Source organism: Mauremys mutica, chromosome 8 (genome assembly GCF_020497125.1).
Source record: "Mauremys mutica isolate MM-2020 ecotype Southern chromosome 8, ASM2049712v1, whole genome shotgun sequence".
Taxonomy (NCBI): domain Eukaryota; kingdom Metazoa; phylum Chordata; order Testudines; family Geoemydidae; genus Mauremys; species Mauremys mutica.
In genome coordinates this window covers 72,393,479-72,414,597 of record NC_059079.1, presented here as the reverse complement: position 1 = coordinate 72,414,597, position 21,119 = coordinate 72,393,479, and the positions used below count along the sequence as shown (strand labels likewise).

The following is a 21,119-nucleotide window of genomic DNA, read 5'->3' as shown; positions in this document are numbered from 1 at the left end:
TATTAAAGAATAAAAAGAAAAGTCACTGTCTCTGTAACCAAATGGAACAGCGGTGGGTTGCTCCGTGCCACCGCCCAAGCTTTCTTAAGGCTGTCATCGGCTTCCTGCTCAGTCTGGAACTGTTTCCTTGAAGCTGGAGACACTAGTTCCTCCTTAGACTGTGGACTTGGGCTTGGTCCCTCTGGAAGCGATGTAGGTGATGAGGTTGTCTCCATTGACTGTGGACCGCTCTCCGCTGGTGCAGAAGTATGTCCGGTCAAATGCATAAAAAGTGTTCTTGAATGTCAAATATCTTGTTGTTTACATACTTAGTAGTATATGTAATAGTGCATGTGTTTTGTTAATCTGGTTATTTTAAAGTTCTAGAAGGAAATCACCGCCAGTGTGGGTCCCCCACTGTCTGCGATTTGGGGGGCGTGTCATAACCAGATAGTTAAGGGTTAAAGTCTGTTTTACCTGTAAAGGGTTAACAAGCTCAGTAACCTGAGAAACACCTGACCAGAGGACCAATCAAGGAACAGGATAATTTCAAATCTCTGTGGAGGGAAGCCTTTGTCTGTGTTCCTTGTTTGCTCAGAGCTCTCTTTGGATCTAAAAGAGGCCAGTCATGTCTCCAAGTTCTCCTGGAGTAGTTCCTACTATTTAATAGTGAGTATTAATTAGAACGGCGGATTAGTCTTTTGAGTTGCTTTCTATATTTGCAATTGTGTGTTTGCTAAAGGAAATTCTTTATTCCTGTTTGCTGTTACTTTGCTTTTACTGAGAAAGAAAGGAGGGGGGATTCTCTCCAAAGATTGATAAGTTTAGACCCTGTATTGTTCCATTTGGTTACAGAGACAGTGACTTTTCTTTTTATTCTTTAATAAATTCTTTTCTATTAAGGACTTGGTTGGTCTTTCCTTGGGTGGATTCTCAGGGAAAGAGGAGGGGGAGGTAACCCTCTGTAGTTAGATCCCGGTGTCTCTCCTAGGAAAAGGGAGGGGAGAGGAAGCCGGGGGGAATGGTTTATTTCTCCTGGGTGTAAAAACTCCATGGATTTGGGGCTCTTGGAATCCCCTAGGATTTTGGGGAAGGACTGTGTCTCAATCCACATACCTGATTGAGTGGTGGCAGCTTTTACTAGATCTAAACTAGGATTTTAGTTTAGAGGGAAACCAGTGCAGGTCCCCACATTGGAACCCAACAGCTCCAAGTGGGGGTGAGACCTATGACAGATGCACTAGCCAGGTACACAGGAAAAACCCTGGGAACTTTTAAATTTCATTTCCTGTTTGGTCAGCGTGGTGAACTCAGCAGCAGAGATGACCATGCAGTCCCCCCAGAATCATAGAGCGTAGAATGTTTCTATGCTCCCCCTATCATCTCTGTCCCTGAAGTTATCGCAGATTAGAAGGCAAAAAAACCTGCACTCGTGATGACATGTTTTCTGAGCTCATGCAGTCCTCCCGCACTGATAGGCCACAGCTTAATGCATGGAGGCATTCAGTGGCAGAGGCCAGGAAAGAATTAAGTGAGCACGAAGAGTGGAGGCAGGACGCGATGCTGAGGCTAATGGGGGAGCAAATGGACATAATGAAGCATCTGTTGGAGCTGCAGGAAAGCCAACAATAGCACAGACCCCCGCTGCATCCACTGTATAACCGCCTACCCTCCTCTCCATGTTCCATAGCCTCCTCACCCAGACCCCCAAAAAGGTGCGGGGGAGAGACTCCAGGCACCCAGCCACTCTGCTCCAGAGGATGGCCCAAGCAACAGAAGGCTGTCATTCAAACAGTCTGATTTTTAGTGTGGCTAAAATAAGCAATGTGACCTTGTCCTTCCCTCCTCCCCAACCCCACCCGGGCTACCTTGTCCATTATCTCTCTTTTTTTTTTAATTAATAAAGAAAGAATGCATGGTTTCAAAACAATAGTTACTTTATTTCGAAGAGGGGAGGGTGGTTGGCTTACAGGGAATTAAAATCAACAAAGGGGGTGGGTTTGCATCAAGGAGAAACACACACAACTGTCACACCGAAGCCTAGCCAGTCATGAAACTGGTTTTCAAAGCCTCTCTGATGCACAGCGCACCTTGCTGTGCTCTTCTAATCACCCTGGTGTCTGGCTGCTCAAAATCGAATGCCAGGCAATTTGCCTCAACCTTCCACCCCGCCAAGGCAAAAGAGCAAGAGCCTTGGAACTGTTACATGTGTCAACCACAGAAGTGCTATGGGGTGTTACAGTGCCGACTGGACTGGAATGTATGGCTGCAAGACTTCTTCACCAGCAACAAAGGACAGGAATATGATGCACCTAAAATCTAAAAAGGCCCACACATTTCCCAGAGTCACTACCCTTGATAACAGAACATCAGTGATTGCATTGGCTACTTGGATCACAGCAGCCCCCCCAGTAGACTTGCCCACAACAGCAGCAGTGACGGTGAGCTGAGCAGGCTCCATGCTTGCCGTGGTATGGCATCTGCATGGGTAACCCGGGAAAAAAGGCACAAAATGATTGTCTGCCGTTGCTTTCATGGAGGAGGAGTGACTGACGACATGTACCCCAAACCACCCGCAACAATGTTTTTGCCCCATCAGGCATTGGGAGCTTAACCCAAAATTCCAATGGGCGGTGGAGACTGCAGGAACTGTGGGATAGCTACCCACAGTGCACTGCTCTGTAAGTTGATGCTAGCCACAGTAGTGAGGATGCACTCCACCGACTTAATGCGCTTAGTGTGGACATACACAATCAACTGTATGAAATCGATTTCTAAAAATCGACTTCTATAAAATCAACCTAATTTTGTAGTGTAGACATACCCTTTGTTAAATCCACGATTTTTCCTGTTTAGCGAATTTTATGAATTTAAGCTCCCGGGCTTGTTTTTTGAAGGTCTTCTGCAGGTTTCCTTTGAGGACAGGGACAGAGAGATCAGATATTGAGTGATTGATCTGTGAAAAGTGTTCACCCACAGGTGACTGGGTGTTTTTGTCTTTTATCATTTTTCGGTGAGAGTTCATTTGAGAGCATAGGCGCCGACTCTGTGGGTGCTCCGGGGGTGGAGCACTCAGAGGAAAAAAATGGATGGATGGGGGTGGGGCCTAGGGCAGAGGTTGAATGCCCCCCGGGAACTCAGGAAGTCGGCACCTCTGTTTGAGAGAATAGTGAGTGTCTGGTTTCACCCACACTGTTGTTATTGGGGCATTTAGTGCACTGGATGAGATACACCCCATGTTATGATAGGCATGTGTAGGAACCATGGATCCTGAAAGATGTGTGGTGTGGTCTGTGGATCATCATAGCAATGGAGATATGTCTAGAGGTTTTGCATCTGTTGTTCTGTCAGAGTCTGGTGCTGCTTTGAGTTGGTGTGTCCTGGTTTTTGGAGAACTTGCTTCTGATGATGAATTTGGTGAGGTAGTAAATAAAGTAAAATAAGCAATGAAAGACAAAAAGGCATCCTTTAAAAAGTGGAAGTTAAATCCTATTGAGGGAAATAGAAAGGAGCATAAACTCTGGCAAATGAAGTGTAAAAATATAATTAGGAAGGCCAAAAAAGAATTTGAAGAACAGCTAGCTAAAGACTCAAAAAGTATTAGCAATTTTTTAAAAAGTATATCAGAAGCAGGAAGCCTGATAAACAACCAGTGGGGCCACTAGACGATCAAGATGCTAACGGAGCATTCAAGGACAATAAGACCATTACAGAAAAACTAAATGAATTCTTTGCATCTGTCTTCACTGCTGAGGATGTGCGGGAGATTCCCAAACCTGAGTCATTCTTTTTGGGTGACAAATCTGAGGAACCGTCCCAGATTGAGGCGTCAGAGGAGATTTTGCAACAAATTGATAAACTAAACAGTAATAAGTCACCAGGACTAGATGGTATTCTCCTGAGAGTGGAACTCTGTAGCAAGGAGATGCGGTCTCCTGCCCTGTCAGAAGGGGAAAGATCTGAGATCGCCCCCTGGTGGGCAGAACCAGCCCACCTGCAGCTGCCCTGCCGTAGGCAGAGGGGCAGGACAGGAAGCTGGACTATAAAAGGCCAGCCTCCTAACTCAGTCGGGAGAGGGCTGCCAGAGGAGCAGGACATCCCTTCCTTGACGGGGCCTGGAGCTGAAGGAGACGGCTGCCCGATCAGAGGAGTTACCTGAATTGCTGGAGACCAGCAATGCCAACAAACTGCTGGGGCTGCCATTGGCTGTTTACCCCGGAGAGACCCATGATGACCCCGGAACCCAGGTGCCCCAAACTGGGGAGGGTAGGAAGGAGCCCAGGGACACTGAATAGGGTTCGGCTGTGGAACTATTGTGAACTGGCCAGCGTTTTGCGGACCAATCCCCGCTGACCTAGTGGCGAACTACCCTTCCACTAATAGGGCCCTGGGCTGGGACGCAGTGGAGTGGGAAGGCCTGGTCCCCCTACCCCAGGCACCCCACCTGTGAAGGGTGGCCACTTCTCCACTAATATGCCAGGAGGCCTGAATTGGTCTGGTGTCCACCGGAGCTAGGGCACCAGGCGCATTTGCTGTCGATCCCAGTTGAGAGCTAATTCCCAACCCTGAACTTCTGGGCTGTATCACAGGGACTCAGCCTGAGTTATAAACTGTGAATTGCCCTGATTGAGGGACTCGGGCAGAGAGACTAACTAAGGCCTGGGCTGATTGTCAGCCAGGCCTGCTAGCTGCTCACTGCCCTGAATGAGGGATTTGGCAGAGGGACTCACTGCTACTTGGATTAATCACCAGGTGGACTCACCAGCTGGGATCTGCACCCTGCTTGAGAAATAGCGAGGAGGCACGGCCTTCCGGCCTGTCAGAAGGGGAGAGACACATGCCCCTCCTTACAAACTCAAATGTGAAATTGAAGAACTACTAACTGTGGTATATAACATCATTTAAATCAGCTTCTGTACCAAATGACTGGAGGATAGCTAATGTGACACCATTTTCTAAAAGAGGCTCAAGAGGTGACCCCAGCAATTATAGGCCAGTAAGCCTAACTTCAGTACCGGGCAAACTAGAAAAGAATTATCAGACACATAGATGAACATAATTTGTTGTGGAAGAGTCAACATGATTTTTGTAAAGGGAAATCATACTTCACCAATCTACTAGAATTCTTTGAGGGGGTAAACAAGCATGTGGACAAGGGGGATCCAGTGGATATAGTGAACTTAGATTTTCAGAAAGCCTTTCACAAGGTCCCTCACCAAAGGCTCTTAAGCAAAGTAGGCAGTTATGGGATAAGAGGGAAGGTCCTCTCATGGATCAGTAAAAAACAGAAAACAAAGGATAGGAATAAATGGTCAGTTTTCAGAATGGAGAGAGGTAAATACTGGTGTCCCCCAGGGGTCTGTACTGGGCCCAGTCCTATTTAACATATTTATAAATGATCTGAAAAAAGGGGTAAACAGTGAGGTGGCAAAATTTGCAGATGATACAAAACTACTTAAAATAGTTAAGTCCAAAGCAGACTGCGAAGAGCTACAAAAGGATCTCACAAAACTGGGTGACTGGGCAACAAAATGGCAGATGAAATTCAATGTTGATAAATGCAAAATAATGCACAGTGAAAAACATAATCGCAACCAGTGTTCCCTCTAATTTTTCCCACCCATGTGCGGAATGAATTTTGTTGTGTGCACCAATATAGAGGTGATGTATGACACATCACCTTCATATTGGTGCACATAACAAAATTAATGTGGTGGGGCTGGGGCCGAGGGGTTTGGAGTGTGGGAGGGGGTTCAGGGGCAGGGCAGAGGGTTGGGGTGCAGGGGTGTGAGGACTGCGGCTGGGGGTGCGGGCTCTGAGGTGGGGGCAGGGATGAGGGGTTTGAGGTGCAGTAAGGTGTTCTGGGCTATGGTGGGGAGAGAGGACTCCCCCCAGCTCTCTCTCCCCACAGCAGCAGCTGGGCTAAGGGAGAGAGGTGCCTCTCCCCACTGGAGCAGCTCTGGGGTTAGGGCTGCAGGATAGGCACCCCTCCACCAGCCCCTGCAGGTCTGGCCAGGGCTGGGTTCAGGGACGGATGCCCTGGATGCAACAGGTCCAGGCCGTGCTGTGCTGCTATGGTCCAGGCCATGCCGTCCGTGTTTTCGGGCTGGGCAACCATGGCTGGGTCCGGGCCTGCAGCACACTGCCCTGGCTGCGGCTGGGTCCAGGCCATGCCGCACTGCTCTGGCCGGGTTCAGGCCAGGGTAGGGGCACCCTGGGCACCGCAGGTCCGGGCCATGGCATAGTTGTGGCCAGGGGGGTGCCCCGGCCGTGGCAGGTTGGGGACCGGGCTAGGTTGGGGCTGGGGGAGGGCCACCCCTCCCCTGGCCGCAGTAGGTCCCCGGCCGGGTTCCCTGAGTGCCTGCACAGCGCTAAATAGGCTGCTGCATGGCTGCACGGCTGGGCAGCTTACAGGAAACTTAGATCCCAACTATGGGTACGTCTACACTACGGGATTATTCCGAATTTACATAAACTGGTTTAACAAAACAGATTGTATAAAATCGAGTGCGCGCGGCCACACTAAACACATTAAATCGGTGGTGTGCGTCCACGGTCCGAGGCTAGCGTCGATTTCTGGAGCATTGCACTGTGGGTAGCTACTCCGTAGCTATCCCATAGTTCCCGCAGCCTCCCCCGCCCCTTTGAATTTCCGGGTTGAGATCCCAGTGCCTGATGCGGCAAAAATCATTGTTGCGGGTGGTTCTGGGTAAATGTCGTCAGTCACTCCTTCCGCTGGGAAAGCAACGGCAGACAAGCATTTCATGCCTTTTTTCCCTGGATTGCCCTGGAAGATGCCATAGCATGGCAATCATGGAGCCTGTTTCGCCTTTTGTGACTGTCACCGTATGTGTACTAGATGCCGCTCACAGAGGTGATTCAGCAGCGCTACACAGCAGCATGCTTTTGCTTTTGCATGATAGCAGAGATGGTTATCAGCCATATTGTACCATCTACCATACCATAAATTGGTAATAAGATGATCGTGGCTACCAGTCCTTTTGCACTGTTCCATTTGCTGCTGTCATAAGTGCCCCTGGCTGCTCTTAGCCAGGGGCGCAAAAGCCAAAATTGGGAATGACTCCCTGAGTCAATCCCTCCTTTTTGGTATCTAAAAATAGAATCAGTCCTGCCTAGAATATGGGCAAGTGTACTAGAGAACCACTGTATCAGAGAACCAGAGAGCACAGCTGCTCTGTGTCAGATCCTGCAGAAATTATGAGCTGTATTCTATTCACAGGGGGTGCTCCTGCAACAACCCCACCTGTTGATTCCGTTCTTCCCTCAGCCTTCCTGGGCTACCGTAGCATTGTCCCCCCACTTGTGTGATGAAGTAATAAAGAATGCAGGAATAAGACACAGTGACTTGTTAGTGAGATATGAGTGGAAGGCAGCCTCCAGCTGCTATGATAGTCCAGACAGGACAGTAAGGAGTGTGTAGGAGAGGAGCCCAGCATCCCTCTGCTAGTTCAGGGGCACTTGAATCTTTTCTTTACACATGAAGGGTGGGGGCTGATGGAGCTCAGCCCCCTGTTGCTATGACGACGATGGTTATCAGCCATACTGTACCATCTACCAGGAAAAATTAGGACCAGGCGCCCTTGTCAGCATGGTTACCAGTCCTTTTGCACTGCCCCATGTGCCAATAGGCTGATGACGAGGACGGATACCAGTCATTTTGTACCATCAGCCAGCCATAGCGTGGGGGGAGCAAGGATGTTGGTGTTGAGTGCTGCACCATTGCGTCTATCTGCAGCATTCAGTAAAGATAGGGTGACATGTAAAAGAGTCAAGAGAGGATTGTTTTCCCTTTCACTTCTGGGGGTGGGTGGGGGGGGGTGCGTAAATTGCCTAGCTATGCCCTGACCCACCGCGGACACTGTTTTTGACCCTAGAAGCATTTGGAGCTCAGCCAAGAATGCAAATGCTTTTCAGAGACTGCAGGAACTGTGGGATAGCTTGAGTCCTCCAGTCCATGAGCGTCCATTTGATTCTTTGGCTTTCCGTTACGCTTGTCACGCAGCAGTGCGCTGAGTCCCTGCTAGGGCATCTGTCTGGAGATATTTAAAAAATGATTTTGAATTTCGTCTTCTGTAACGGAGCGCTGATAGAACAGATTTGCCTGCCCTTACAGCGATCACGTCCGCATCGTCCATGCGGGAGCTCTTTCTTTATTTTGATTTTTAACTGCATCACCACCCGTGCTGATCAGAGCTCCACGCTGGGCAAACAGGAAATATTCAAAAGTTCGCGTGGCTTTTCCTGTCTACCTGGCCACTGCATCCGAGTTCAGATTGCTGTCCAGAGCGGTCAGTGGTGCACTGTGGGATACCGCCCGGAGGCCAATACCGTCGATCTGCGGCCACACTAACCCCAATCCGATATGGTAATACCGATATTAGCCCTACTCCTCTCGTTAAGGAGGAGTACAGAAACCGGTTTAAAGAGCTCTTTATACCGATATAAAGGGCCTCTTAGTGTGGATGGGTGTGGCGTTAAATCGGTTTTACGCACCTAAAACCAGTTTAAACGCGTAGTGTAGACCAGGCTTATATGTATAAAATGATGGGGTCTAAATTAGCTGTTACCACTCAAGAAAGATCTTGGAGTCATTGTGGCTAGTTCTCTGAAAACATCCACTCAATGTGCAGCGGTAGTCAAAAAAGTGAACAGAATGTTGGGAATCATTAAGAAAGGGATAGATAAGAAGACAGAAAATATCATATTGCCTCTATATAAATCCATGATACACCCACATCTTGAATATTACATGCAGATGAGGTCTCCTCATCTCAAAAAAGATGTATTGGATTTGGAAAAGGTTCAGAAAAGGGCAACAAAAATGCGTAGGGCTATGGAACAGCTTCCGTATGAAGAGAAATTAATAAGACTGGGACTTTTCAGCTTGGAAATGGGGGAATATTATAGAGGTCTATAAAATCATGACTGGTGTGAAGAAAGTAAATAAGGAAGTGTTATTTACTCCTTCTCATAACGCAAGAACTAGGGGTCACCAAATGAAAATAATAGGCAGCAGGTTTAAAAGAAACAAAAGGAAGTATTTCTTCACACAATGCAGTTAGCCTATGGAACTCTTTGCATGAGGATGTTGTGAAGGCCAAGACTATAACAGGGTTCAAAAAAGAACTAGGTAAGTCCATGGAGGATCGGTCCATCAATGGCTATTAGCCAGGATGGGCAGGGATGGTGTCCCTAGCCTCTGTTTGACAGAAGCTGGGAATGAGTGATAGCGGATGGATCACTTGATGATTACCTGTTCTGTTCATTCCCTCTAGGGCACCAAGCACTGGCCACTGTTTGGAAGACAACATACTGGGCTAGATGGACCTTTGGTTTGACCCAGTATGGCCATTCTTATGTTCTTATCTACAAGACAATGGACAACCCCAGACACATCGCCAAACTCATCCCTTTCATCCTCACCCATAACAATTTTACATTCACCAACAAACTGTCCAAACCATGGGAAGAGCCCTGGGTACTAGGATGAATCCCCAATATGTCAACCTCTTCAAGGCCATCTCAAGGAAGAATTTCTGGACAAACACACCACAAAGCCAATGATATGCCTGAGATACATCAACGATATTTTCATCCTCTGGACAGATGCCCTAAACTCCCTCATAGACTTCCACCACAACTTCAGCAACCACCACCAATCCATTAAAATCTCTCTAAAACACTCCTGCATCAGCATTAATTTCCTGGACACTAGAACCAGCTTCAGCAATGGAATCCTACAGACATCTATATACAAGAAACCCATGAGTCATCACTTGCATCCGACAAAGTGGGTATTCACCCACAAAAGCTCATGCTGCAAAACGTTTGTTAGTCTATAAGGTGCCACAGGATTCTTTGCTGCTATCACTCTTACAGTCACAGATCCAGTAACCACCCCTCACACACCAAGAAATCTGTTATCTACAGCCAGGCAGATCCCACAGAATATGTTCTGAGGAGGAAATCTTAACACACTGAAAACCGCCTTCACCAAACAAGGACATGCCACCAGAGAAGTAGATTGCATTATGGACTGGGCCACCCAAATATGCCAAGAGAGTCTGCTGCAATATGGAAAAAAACCCAACCCTCTCCAACAGTACACCCCTCATTGTCACCTACCACCCCACACTGGAACCCACACAAGGTATCATTAAACAATTACAACCCATACTCAATAGCAAAGAATTTTAATGAATCTGTAAATTTGGGGGTCATACCCTATGACTGGAGAATTGCTAATATAGTTCCTACTTTTAAGAAAGGCAAAAAGTGTGATCTGGGAAATTACAGGCCTGTTAGTTTGAGTTCACCTGTATGCAAGGTCTTGGAACAAATTTTGAAAGAGAAGGAAGTTAAGGACATAGAGGTTAACAATAACTGGGATAAAATACAACATGGTTTTACAAAAGGTAGCTCATGCCAGACCAACCAGATCTCTTTGAGAAGATAACTGATTTTTTAGACAAAGGAAATGCAGTAGATCTAATCTACCTGGATTTCAGTAAGGAATCTGGTACAGTTCCACATAGGAAATTATTAGTTAAATCGGAGAAGATGGGGATTCATACGAGAATTTCAAGGTGGATAAGTAGCTGCTTATAGGGGAGAGACTACAGTGGGTCATACTGAAGGGTGAACTGTCAGGCTGGAGGGAGGTTACTAGTGGAGTTCCTCAGTGATTGGTCTTGGGACCAATCTTATTTAACAGTTTATTATTGACCTTGGCACAAAAAGTGGGTGTGTGCTAATAAAATCTGTGGATGACACAAAGTTGGGAGGTATTGCCAATATGGAGGAGGATCGGAATATCATACACAGATCTGGATAACCTTGTAAACTAGAGTAGCAGAAATGGGATGAGATTTAATAGTGAAAAGTAGGTCATGCACTTAGGGGCTAACAACAAGAATTTTTGCTATAAGCTGGGAATGTATCAGTTGGAAGTGACAGAGAAAGACCAGGATGTATTGGTTGATCACAGGATGTGTATGAGCCACCCATGTGATGCAGCCATGAAAAAGGCTAATGCAATCCTGGGAAGCATCAGGCGAGGTATTTCCAGTAGAGACAGGGAAGTGTTAGTACCATTATACAAGGCATTGGTGAGACCTCATCTGGAACAGTGTGTGCAGTTCTGGTCTCCCATGTTTAAGAAAGATGAATTCAAATTGGAACATGAGCAGAGAAGGGCTACTAGGTGATCAGAGGAATGGAAAACCTACCTCATGAGAGGAAACTCAAAGAGACTCAGACTTTAAGGTCAGAAGGAACCATCATGATCATCTAGTCTAATCTTCTGCACATTGCAGGCCACAGAACCTCACCCACCCACTCCTGTAATAGACCCCTAACCCCAGGCTGAGTTACTGAAGTCCTCAAATTATGGTTTAAAGACTTCAAGTTACAGAGAATCTACCATTGACACTAGTTTAAACCTGCAAGTGACCCGTGGTGAAACCAAACAGTTACTATGCTCTCAAATTAACTTACACAAAAAAATTATAAAAGACAAAAACACTCTATCACCTGTGGGTGAACCCTCTTCACAAAGCGACCACTCTACACCTGACTTGCCCCTCCTTGTCCTCAAAGGAAACCTGCACAAGATCTTAAAAAGACAAGCCTGGGATCTTAAATTCATGACTTTGCTAGACACTAGGGCTATGTCTACACTACACAGCTTTTAGCGACATGGCTGTGTCACTACAGCCATGCCACTAAAAGTCACGCAGCGTAGCCACTGACATAAAACTTCCACCCCCAATGAGCGGCGTTTGCATTGTCGGCAGGAGAGAGCTTCCGATGACAAAGCACTGTTCACACTGGCGCTTGTCATCGGCAAAACTTTTGTCTTTCGGGGCGGGGGGCGGGGGTTTAACACCACTGAAAGACAAAAGTTTTGTCGTTCAATTGCCAGTGTAGACATAGCTTACAAATCATGGCCTTGCAGAGACACTGGATTTATGGCTTATTACAACAAACTGTAACCCACTAACCCCCTTTTTGTCCTATGACTGCAGAGGTGTGAACTGGCCACTTCACCTTGAAAGGTCCCTAACAATATGAGTAAACTACTTATGCTAAACAATCAGGGGCGGCTCTAGGATTTGCGCCGCCCCAAGCAGGGCGGCACGCCGCGGGGGGCGCTCTGGCGGTCGCCGGTCCCGCGGCTCCGGTGGACCTCCTGCAGACGTGCCTGCGGAGGGTCCGCTGGTCCTGCGGCTACGGTGGACCTCCCGCAGGCACGCCTGCGGATGCTCCACCGAAGCCGCGGGACCAGCAGACCCTCCACAGGCACGTCTGCGGGAGGTCCATCGGAGCCGCCTGCCACCCTCCCGCGGGACGCCGCCCCAAGCGCGCGCTTGGCACGCTGGGGTCTGGAGCCGGCCCTGTAAACAATCTGTTCCGCCTTATATTTAGCTGTGAGACTCTGAGTACCTTTCCCAGCCCTGAAGAGTTCTGTTTAAGCTTGAAAGCTTGTCTCTCTCCCCAACAGACATTGGTCCAATAAAAGCTATTCCCTCCTGCACCTAGTATCTCTAATATCCTGGGACCAATGCAGCTCCAACGGAAGAGACTTATTTATTAGCCACAGTGGAACAGCTTTCATGGAGAGACCGAGGGAAACTCTAGCAGAATATGTCACAGCTCAGAGCTTAGAGCACGCTCCTAAGCAGTGGGAGACCTCTGACCTGGAGGTGGAGAGGAACTGAACCCAGGTATCCCATATCCAGGTGAGTGCGCTACCCATTGGGCACCACTGCTTCCTCCTCTAGCCAGATTCTGAATGGGGCACACTCCAACCGTGAATAAGCACGCCTACTGACACACGACAGGCAGGTGAAGCCTTGTCTCCATAGGCGTGGGAACAAGGGGTGTGGGGGATGCTGCAGCATTCCCAGTTTTGTGCGGGGTCCCGGCCCCATTCCCCGGGGTCCACTACTCGCCCTATAAGCGGGGTCCCGGCTGCCGCCAGACCTGTACCTGGGGCTCCGCTCCCAGACCTGAGCTGTCAGAGTGCCTCCATTCCCTACCACTATACTGTCAAGGAACCTGTGAAAGTTATGTGCCACAGTTCAGCCTCTTGCATATTTTGTTTCCCCTCAGAGTTAGCAAAATATGCTTGCCATGGGGTACTGGAAATCCTTGTGGGAAGCGTGAGCATAGTAGCTTCTCTTGCAAGGCAAATCTGAACAAACCTGGTCAGTGATCTTCCCAGTGCCAAACTTTCTCCTACCGCCCTGTACTGCAGGCTGGGTCATTCAGGCTGACTGAGTGGGTGGCACAAAGAATGTGCCAAGAACTGCCCTGTGCAATGTGGTGGTTGGGAACTGGGGGGGGAGGTGTTGGGAGGAGAGGTGGGCACTAGTGCATAGAGGTTTCCTGTTAAATTCGGAGATAGTGGAACCTACAAGATGACATATACACGGTCTAGATGAGGGGCCTCGACTGTCCTTTCACTATTTGTTGTGCTTTAAGAGCTTTCTTCTCAATGTATATGGAAAGTGGAAGTGTCTTACAGCTATAAACCAGCTCCCTCTAACATGCAAGTTGTCTGGTGATTTTGGAAAGAGGAACTTTTCCTGCCAAAAGCTGAAGTGGCAGCTCAGTCCTGGACCTGCACTCGGGGTCCCGGCTGCCAGCCCCGTACCCGGGGTCCTGGCTGCCGCCAGCCCCTCACTCAGGGCACTTTTTCTGGCCTCACACCCAGGGTCCTGGCTGTAAGGCCCACACCTGGGGCTCTGCTCCCAACCCCAGCTGTGGTCCCAGGCTCAGCCCCCTTACCCCTGTCCGCGTCTTCCCCTCCTGGAGCCAGCTCTGGGGAGAGGGGGCACAAACAGGGTAAGTGGAGGGTGCGAGGTAAAAATGTTGGGGACCACGGGCTTTCAGAATCCCCACTGTAAAAATTGTTCTAGCACCACTGCTTGTCTTTCTCTGGTTTGTGAATCACTCAGAGCTTGTGGGGAGCTAAGTGGCCCGAAACCTACAGAGTGGCAGCAGGGTTCATGTGCAGAGGCAGAAACTTAGGCACTGAGTGAGTTTAGGGGCCTACAGGGTTTGGTGCAAATGTTGTGCAGTGGAGACAAAAGTGGGACTTAGGTACCTAAATCTGAGATTTAGGTGCCTAAGTTGGGGGTGTAGGCACCTGAGTAAGTGTAACAAGAGAACCGCAGGCATTTGCACTTGACTAATCTACATCGTTCAGCAAAAGCAGCTTCCCTGCTTCCCAGCAGAGTGTTCTGAGCCTTAACTATTCTTAGCAAGGCTTCTCCTGAACATGTCACAGGACACCCCAAAGTGTGAGTTTAAACAATGAACAGGACACAGCCAGCTCCAGCTTGGCTCAGAACACATATGGCTCATTCTCAGGCCAGCAGGACAGGGACGTGTTATGTTTGATTCTAAAGGAAATACCTGTTTTTGTCCCAAAGCCATTCCCTGCATGTGTGACCCCAACATCACAGCCTTCAGAACCCTGGAGGGAAACTGATGATGAACAAGAGGGAAACTGACTCTCACTGTGCAGCATCAACCCAGAGAAGACAAAGGCAAAGCCAAGAAGCAAACAAGCAGCAGGCACCCGGGTGGGTGTTTACATAACCTTACCATGGGAATAGGCTACAATGCTCTTAGGGATGAAGGCAAAGAAACATGTTTATTTCAAGCAGGATTTTTCACCTGACAGCATGGCTTTAAGACAACACCACAGAGGGGTGCCAGTGTAAATAAGCCAAGTCTACTTTGCACCACAGTCCTCATGCCTTGGTCGTGTGGGCTCCAAGAGTGCCCAGATTGCCAACCCTTACTCCCCGAGTAACACCACTGGAGTCCACAGGGCATTGCGCTGAACAGCGACCTATGCTTGCTCATTTGCAGATTCCTTTATTTGCACTTGCTTCAGTTCTAATGGGGGCCGGGTGAGTCGGTAGGCAACAGCAGTCCAACATGCCCACCAGCGTTTAATTTGTAATGAAAGAGATGCTGGGGCTCAAGCAATATTTTTACATTCATAACTGATGCAGGAAGCCCAGAAGTACCAGCGCTCTGCACGGCCAAGCCGAGAGGTGCCGATGCTCAGGCCTGGCACAAATAAAGCACAGTAGCCTGTAAATGGGCACTCATCAGAAAATGAGGCTTCTGGGCGCTGTAGCTCTTCAGTGTAGCCACTCACTGCTGCAGATAGGAAGGGTAGTTAATCTGCCATCCTGAGAGGTGGTAACTCAGTTGACAGACAAAGTCTTCCCTCAACCTACTGCTTTCTGCACTAGGGGTCAGGTCGGCTTAACTGCGTCGCTCAAGGGGGTGGATTTTTCACACACCTGAGTGATGTAGCTGGATTGACCTAGCTTGTTAATGTAGCCCTGGCCTAAGTGACACCAAGGCTTCTGGGAGTCTAGAACTAGCTATGCTGCAAACACAGAATGTGTGTGCAGATGTTCGTGTACTTGTGCATGCATGCATGCATGAGTGTGTTTTCATGTGTGTACACACACATAGAAACTTGGCACTAAGCAGCTTTAGTGAAACACGTCAAGGCAGATTTGTACCCTCCAAACACACAAGGAGATTGGAAGTGGAAGAGACACCCCTGGCCACAGTGGGGGTTTGCCCTGGCAGCACTGTGTCCAGCGAAGGGAGGAAATGAGAGTGGGTGCTGGCGGGGAGTCCCAGCACGGGGGGACAAAGCATGCTGTTGCTGTGGCATCTGCACTGGGCTCTTACCTTGATTTTCTGCACTGTCCGGCTCTCCCCTGGCGTCTGACTCCACACCATCACCCCACCCTTGTTGTACTGGCTATGCCAGCCCTCCAGACTCTCGCACTGGTCCCTGAATGAGCTGAAGTCAGAGTCGTCCGGGATATAAACCATCTCCCCTCCTCTCAACATGGAGACGAGCTTTGCCAGGCCCAGAGTGCTGTGGCCAGAGTGCACCAACCACCGGAGCCTGTAAAGTGGCTTTGCGGTGCCAGGCACAGGACAGGTCTTTGCCTGGCCTGCTCAGAAACTTCCAGTTGCTGTCCTGGCTCTGCTCAGCTTTGCCTTGAGCTGGCTTCTCCGCTGTGCTGCGTCCCTGCCCTACTCACCCTGCTGTCCTCGCCCCCAGAGCCTGGAGTCCATCCCTCTACTCTCCCCAAACCTCCCCTTGCTAGGAGCTGTGCCCTCCGGCAGTCTCCTACTCTCTCCGTTCCATAAACTGCACTGTGCAGAGTAATTATCAGGAAGGCTCCTTCTCTGCAGTTGTTAATGCAGCTGCTGGGAGCTCATATATCAGATAAGCTCTACCAGCTGGTATCCCATTTCCTGGCCAGCAGGATCTCTGCTCCTCTATTATTCAGCAGGTAACATCACACAGGTGTCTCAGATTTCTTCCCCAAGCTGCTGCCTCCCCCCCCGCCTGTCACTCACCAGCTTCTGTCTCACAGTCTCTGGGTTTGACTTTGCAGCACTGAGTTAGAATCATAGATTATTAGGGTTGGAAGGGACCTCAGGAGATCATCTAGTCCAACCCCCTGCTCAAAGCAGGACCAATCCCCAAATTGCCCCCTCAAGGATTGAACTCATAACCCTGGGTTTAGCAGGCCAATGCTCAAACCACTGAGCTATCTCACCCCCCCACCCAGAATCAGCTGATCACCTGCTGGGAACAGCAGCCACTGAGTCTGATCATAGAATCATAGAATCATAGAATCTCAGGGTTGGAAGGGACCTCAGGAGGTCATCTAGTCCAACCCCCTGCTCAAAGCAGGACCAAACCCAACTAAATCATCCCAGCCAGGGCTTTGTCAAGCCTGACCTTAAAAACCTCTAAGGAAGGAGATTCCACTACCTCCCTAGGTAACCCATTCCAGTTCTTCACCACCCTACTAGTGAAAAAGTTTTTCCTAATATCCAACCTAAACCTCCCCCTCTGCAACTTGAGACCATTACTCCTTGTTCTGTCATCTTCTACCACTGAGAACAGTCTAGATCCATCCTCTTTGGAACCCCCTTTCAGGTAGTTGAAAGCAGCTATCAAATCCCCCCTCATTCTTCTCTTCTGCAGACTAAACAATCCCAGTTCCCTCAGCCTCTCCTCAGAAGTCATGTGCTCCAGCCCCCTAATCATTTTTGTTGCCCTCCGCTGGACTCTCTCCAATTTATCCACATCCTTCTTGTAGTGTGGGGCCCAAAACTGGACACAGTACTCCAAATGAGGCCTCACCAGTGCTGAGTAGAGGGGGATGATCACATCCCTTGATCTGCTGGAAATGCCCCTACTTATATAACCCAAAATGCCATTAGCCTTCTTGGCAACAAGGGCACACTGTTGACTCATATTCAGCTTTTCGTCCACCGTAACCCCTAGGTCCTTTTCTGCAGAACTGCTACCCAGCCATTCGGTCCCTAGTCTGTAGCAGTGCATGGGATTCTTCCGTCCTAAGTGCAGGACTCTGCACTTGTCCTTGTTGAACCTCATCATATTTTTTTTGGCCCAATCCTCTAATTTGTCTAGGTCCCTCTGTATCCTATCCCTACCCTCCAGTGTATCAACAACTCCTCCCAGTTTAGTGTCATCTGCAAACTTGCTAAGGGTGCAGTCCACACCATCCTCCAGATCGTTAATGAAGATATTGAACAAAACCGGCCCCAGCACCGACCCTTGGGGCACTCCACTTGATACCGGCTGCCATCTAGACATGGAACCATTGATCACTACCTGTTGAGCCCGACCATCTAGCCAGTTTTCTATCCACCTTACCGTCCATTCATCCAGCCCAGACTTCTTTAACTTGCTGGCAAGAATACTGTGGGAGACTGTATCAAAAGCTTTGCTAAAATCCAGAAATAGTACATCCACTGCTTTCCCCTCATCCACAGAGCCGGTTATCTCGTCATAGAAGGCAATTAAGTTAGTCAGGCATGACTTGCCCTTGGTGAATCCATGCTGACTGTTCCTGATCACTTTCCCCTCCTTTAAGTGGTTCAGGATTGATTCCTTGAGTGATGAGTCCCAGTGATGGGACTCACTGACTGCAGGGCATGGGTCAGAGGGGTCAGAGAGGGGACAGATCTGCCTCGGCCAGCCTGCAGAATCACACCTGTCCAGGACAAACCACAAGGCTCCAGTAGTGGGTTCAAAGGCTAGGCTGTCTTTTGCCGGCACTGCCTGTGGCTGAGGGGCAGGGCAGTGCTGTGACCCTGAGAACCCCTCAGCGCCAATGACAAAGGGTTCAATGTTATTGTGATGGGTTGGATCACAGAAACCCTCTTGGGAGCTTCCACCTGATGTGCCAAGACTACATCTGCCCCTGCCTTCCTGCCCTGTCAGCTTAGGACTTCAGTGCCCTGCCTGGTTTGAGTCAGACTCGTTAGCCTGCTGCAAACCCAAACCCAGGTCTGAATCACGTCCCCTAACAGCTGTAGACTTACTTGAAAGCAGCTTACAGAAGTGTTCCTGTCTTTAACACTCAGATGCCCAACTCCCAATGGGGTCTAAACCCAAATAAATCTGTTTTACCCTGTATAAAGCTTATGCAGGGTAAACTCATAAATTGTTCTCCCTCTATTACACTGATAGAGAGATATGCACTGATAGAGAGATATGTTTGCCCCACCCCGGTATTAACACATACTCTGGGTTAATTAGTAAAAAGTGATTTTATTAAATACAGAAAGTAGGATTTAAGTGGTTCCAAGTAGTAACAGACAGAACAAAGTAAGTCACCAAGCAAAATAAAATAAAACACGCAAATCTATGTCTAATCAAACTGAATACAGATAATCTCACTTTCAGAGATGCTTCAGTAAGTTTTTTCCTCAGACTGGTCACCTTCCAGGCCTGGGCACAATTCTTTCCCCGGTACAGCTCTTGTTCCAGCTCAGGTAATAGCTAGGGGATTCTTCCTGATGGCTCTCCTTTGTTCTCTTCCACTCATTTATATATCTTTTGCATAAGGCAGGAATCCTTTGTCCCTCTGGGTTCCTACTCCCCCCCCCCCCCTTCTCAATGGAAAAGCACTAGGTTAAAGATGGATTCCAGTTCAGGTGACATGATCACATGTCATTGTAAGACCCCCAAGCCTTCATTCCTCCCAGCCTGACTCACAGGAAGGCCTGCAAGCAAACAGAGCCATCCACAGTCAATTGTCCTGGTTGATGGAAGCCATCAAGATTCCAAACAACCATTAATGGCCCACACTTTGCATAATTACAATAGGCCCTCAGAGTTATATTTCATATATCTAGTTTCAGCTACAAGAGTGGTACATTTATATAAACGGGATGACCACACTCAGTAGATTATAAGCTTTGTAATGATACCTTACAAGAGACCTTTTGCATGAAGCATATTCCAGGTACATTATATTCACTCATTAGCATATTTTTAATAAAATCATATAAAGTGCAACATCACAGTCATGTAACCGTAGCACCTACCACACCTGACAAACTCGCCACACCTACCACATTGCTGTAATGGTATTTATCTACAAAGAATGTTGTGTAAGGGCAGCCCTGCGACTGGTCATCAATATCACTGTGAAATGTTTGTACTGACACTTGCATGAGGAACTATGAATACTCACTGATATTATGCTTTATAGTCCATAACCAAACAAAAGGAGAAGCAAGTTTTCCCCCAGACAAGAGGGCGGAGGGTTACCACCCTATCTAGTGAATGTTTTTGAGCTGCTGCCTGTGTTAATCTCACTTATAACATCTGTATCCCATACTGTAAGGTAATATTTAAGCAGTTGTGTTGTGAATCCCTGTGACTGTGTAAATCCACCAGACAGTAGAGAGACATTGACTAGTGTGAAGGGCTGGTCTCCAACAGGCAGTTAGATAAAAAATAACATACATAAATAAATACAAATATATTTTATTGGGCCAACTTCTGTTATCTCTCCCACCAGCAGTAGTTGGTCCAATAAAAGATATTACCTCACCCACCTTGTCTCTCCAATATCTCAAAGGTGTCATGTAAAGTATTGTGTGTAAACTGGTGATGCAATGGCCTTGAAAATCATTGTGTGATGTGTGTCTGGGTTGGGTACAAAGAGTTATAGACATGGGCTGAAAATATGTTCTTAAAATGTGTTTGGGAGGCAGACCATAAAACTCAGCCTGCCCTAAACAAAGGAATGTGTATTTACTCTCGACCAGCTTGGGCACTGGCAGAGGCCAATGGGAGTACATTTACATATAAGATAAACAAAGCCATCAAGCTGAATGAGCAAGGAAGAACATTATTTAACAATCAGGCCGGAGGACAGAATTTGCACCCCAGGAAGCCCTCCCAGTTCCTGAGGCAGAGACAATGGACGTTGAGTAACATAAGGGCAGCAAAAAGACCTTTACGTGATTCATCACTGAGGGGGCATAGGGTACAGCTCCCTGAGAACCCGGGAAAGTGGCTTCCTATTCTGGAGGGTTGGGGATGCTGGCAACTTGGTGTAAAGAAGAAAACTGCAGAGGCAAAGACTGTAACTTGCTAACATTAAGCTGCAGTCACTAGAAAGCCTGGTTTGTTTGAAACAGACCTGTCTCTTTTTCTCTTGCTTAGGATCACTTAAAGCTCTGCTCTTTGATAATAAACTTATTCTTGTTTTATTTCAAAACCATCTCAGTGCTGGGGGTTAGAGTGAAGTGTGAGTCTTCAGCTCACCTGGCAGGCTGATGTGTGCCCTGTCTCTTTGCAGGTAGTGAACCTATTCATTTCTGTAAGTGTCCAGAGAGAGGGACTGGACACTGCAGGATGATGTCTGTGGGGAACTTAGACTGGCAGAGTTTGCTGGCAAGGTGGCAGGCTGGGAAAAGCTCTCCCTTGCAGAGGCTAAGAGTGGTAACACCAGGGCTCACAGCTCTGGGTGTCCAGAACATGATGTCACACCCCTTCTATTGGAGACACTCCATATTGCTACACTGACCAGACCCTCCTGTCCTTCTCTCCAGCCCCTTCCCTGTCTAAGGGCTCCTCAAAGGGCCCTGGCACTGTGTGAGGATGGAGGATTGAGTGTGCACTGCCCAGCTGGGCTGTGATAATTGGTTTCACACTAATGTATCTCAGTACAGAGTAGGGTGCTTCATGTGTCCTTCCCATGTAGGCGTTGCACCCTCCTGGCCTGGGG

General features: G+C 48.3%; 1 protein-coding gene across 1 annotated transcript in view; it reads right to left on the bottom strand.

The window, feature by feature from the left end:
- Positions 1 to 15,876, bottom strand: part of LOC123376320 (START domain-containing protein 10-like) — a 49,424-nt gene extending 33,548 nt beyond the window's left edge. The window contains exon 1 of the mRNA XM_045028244.1: positions 15,730 to 15,876. Coding sequence (XP_044884179.1) covers positions 15,730 to 15,876 — 147 coding nt within the window. The remainder of the gene's footprint in view (positions 1 to 15,729) is intronic.
- Between the last annotated feature and the right edge of the window lie 5,243 nt (positions 15,877 to 21,119).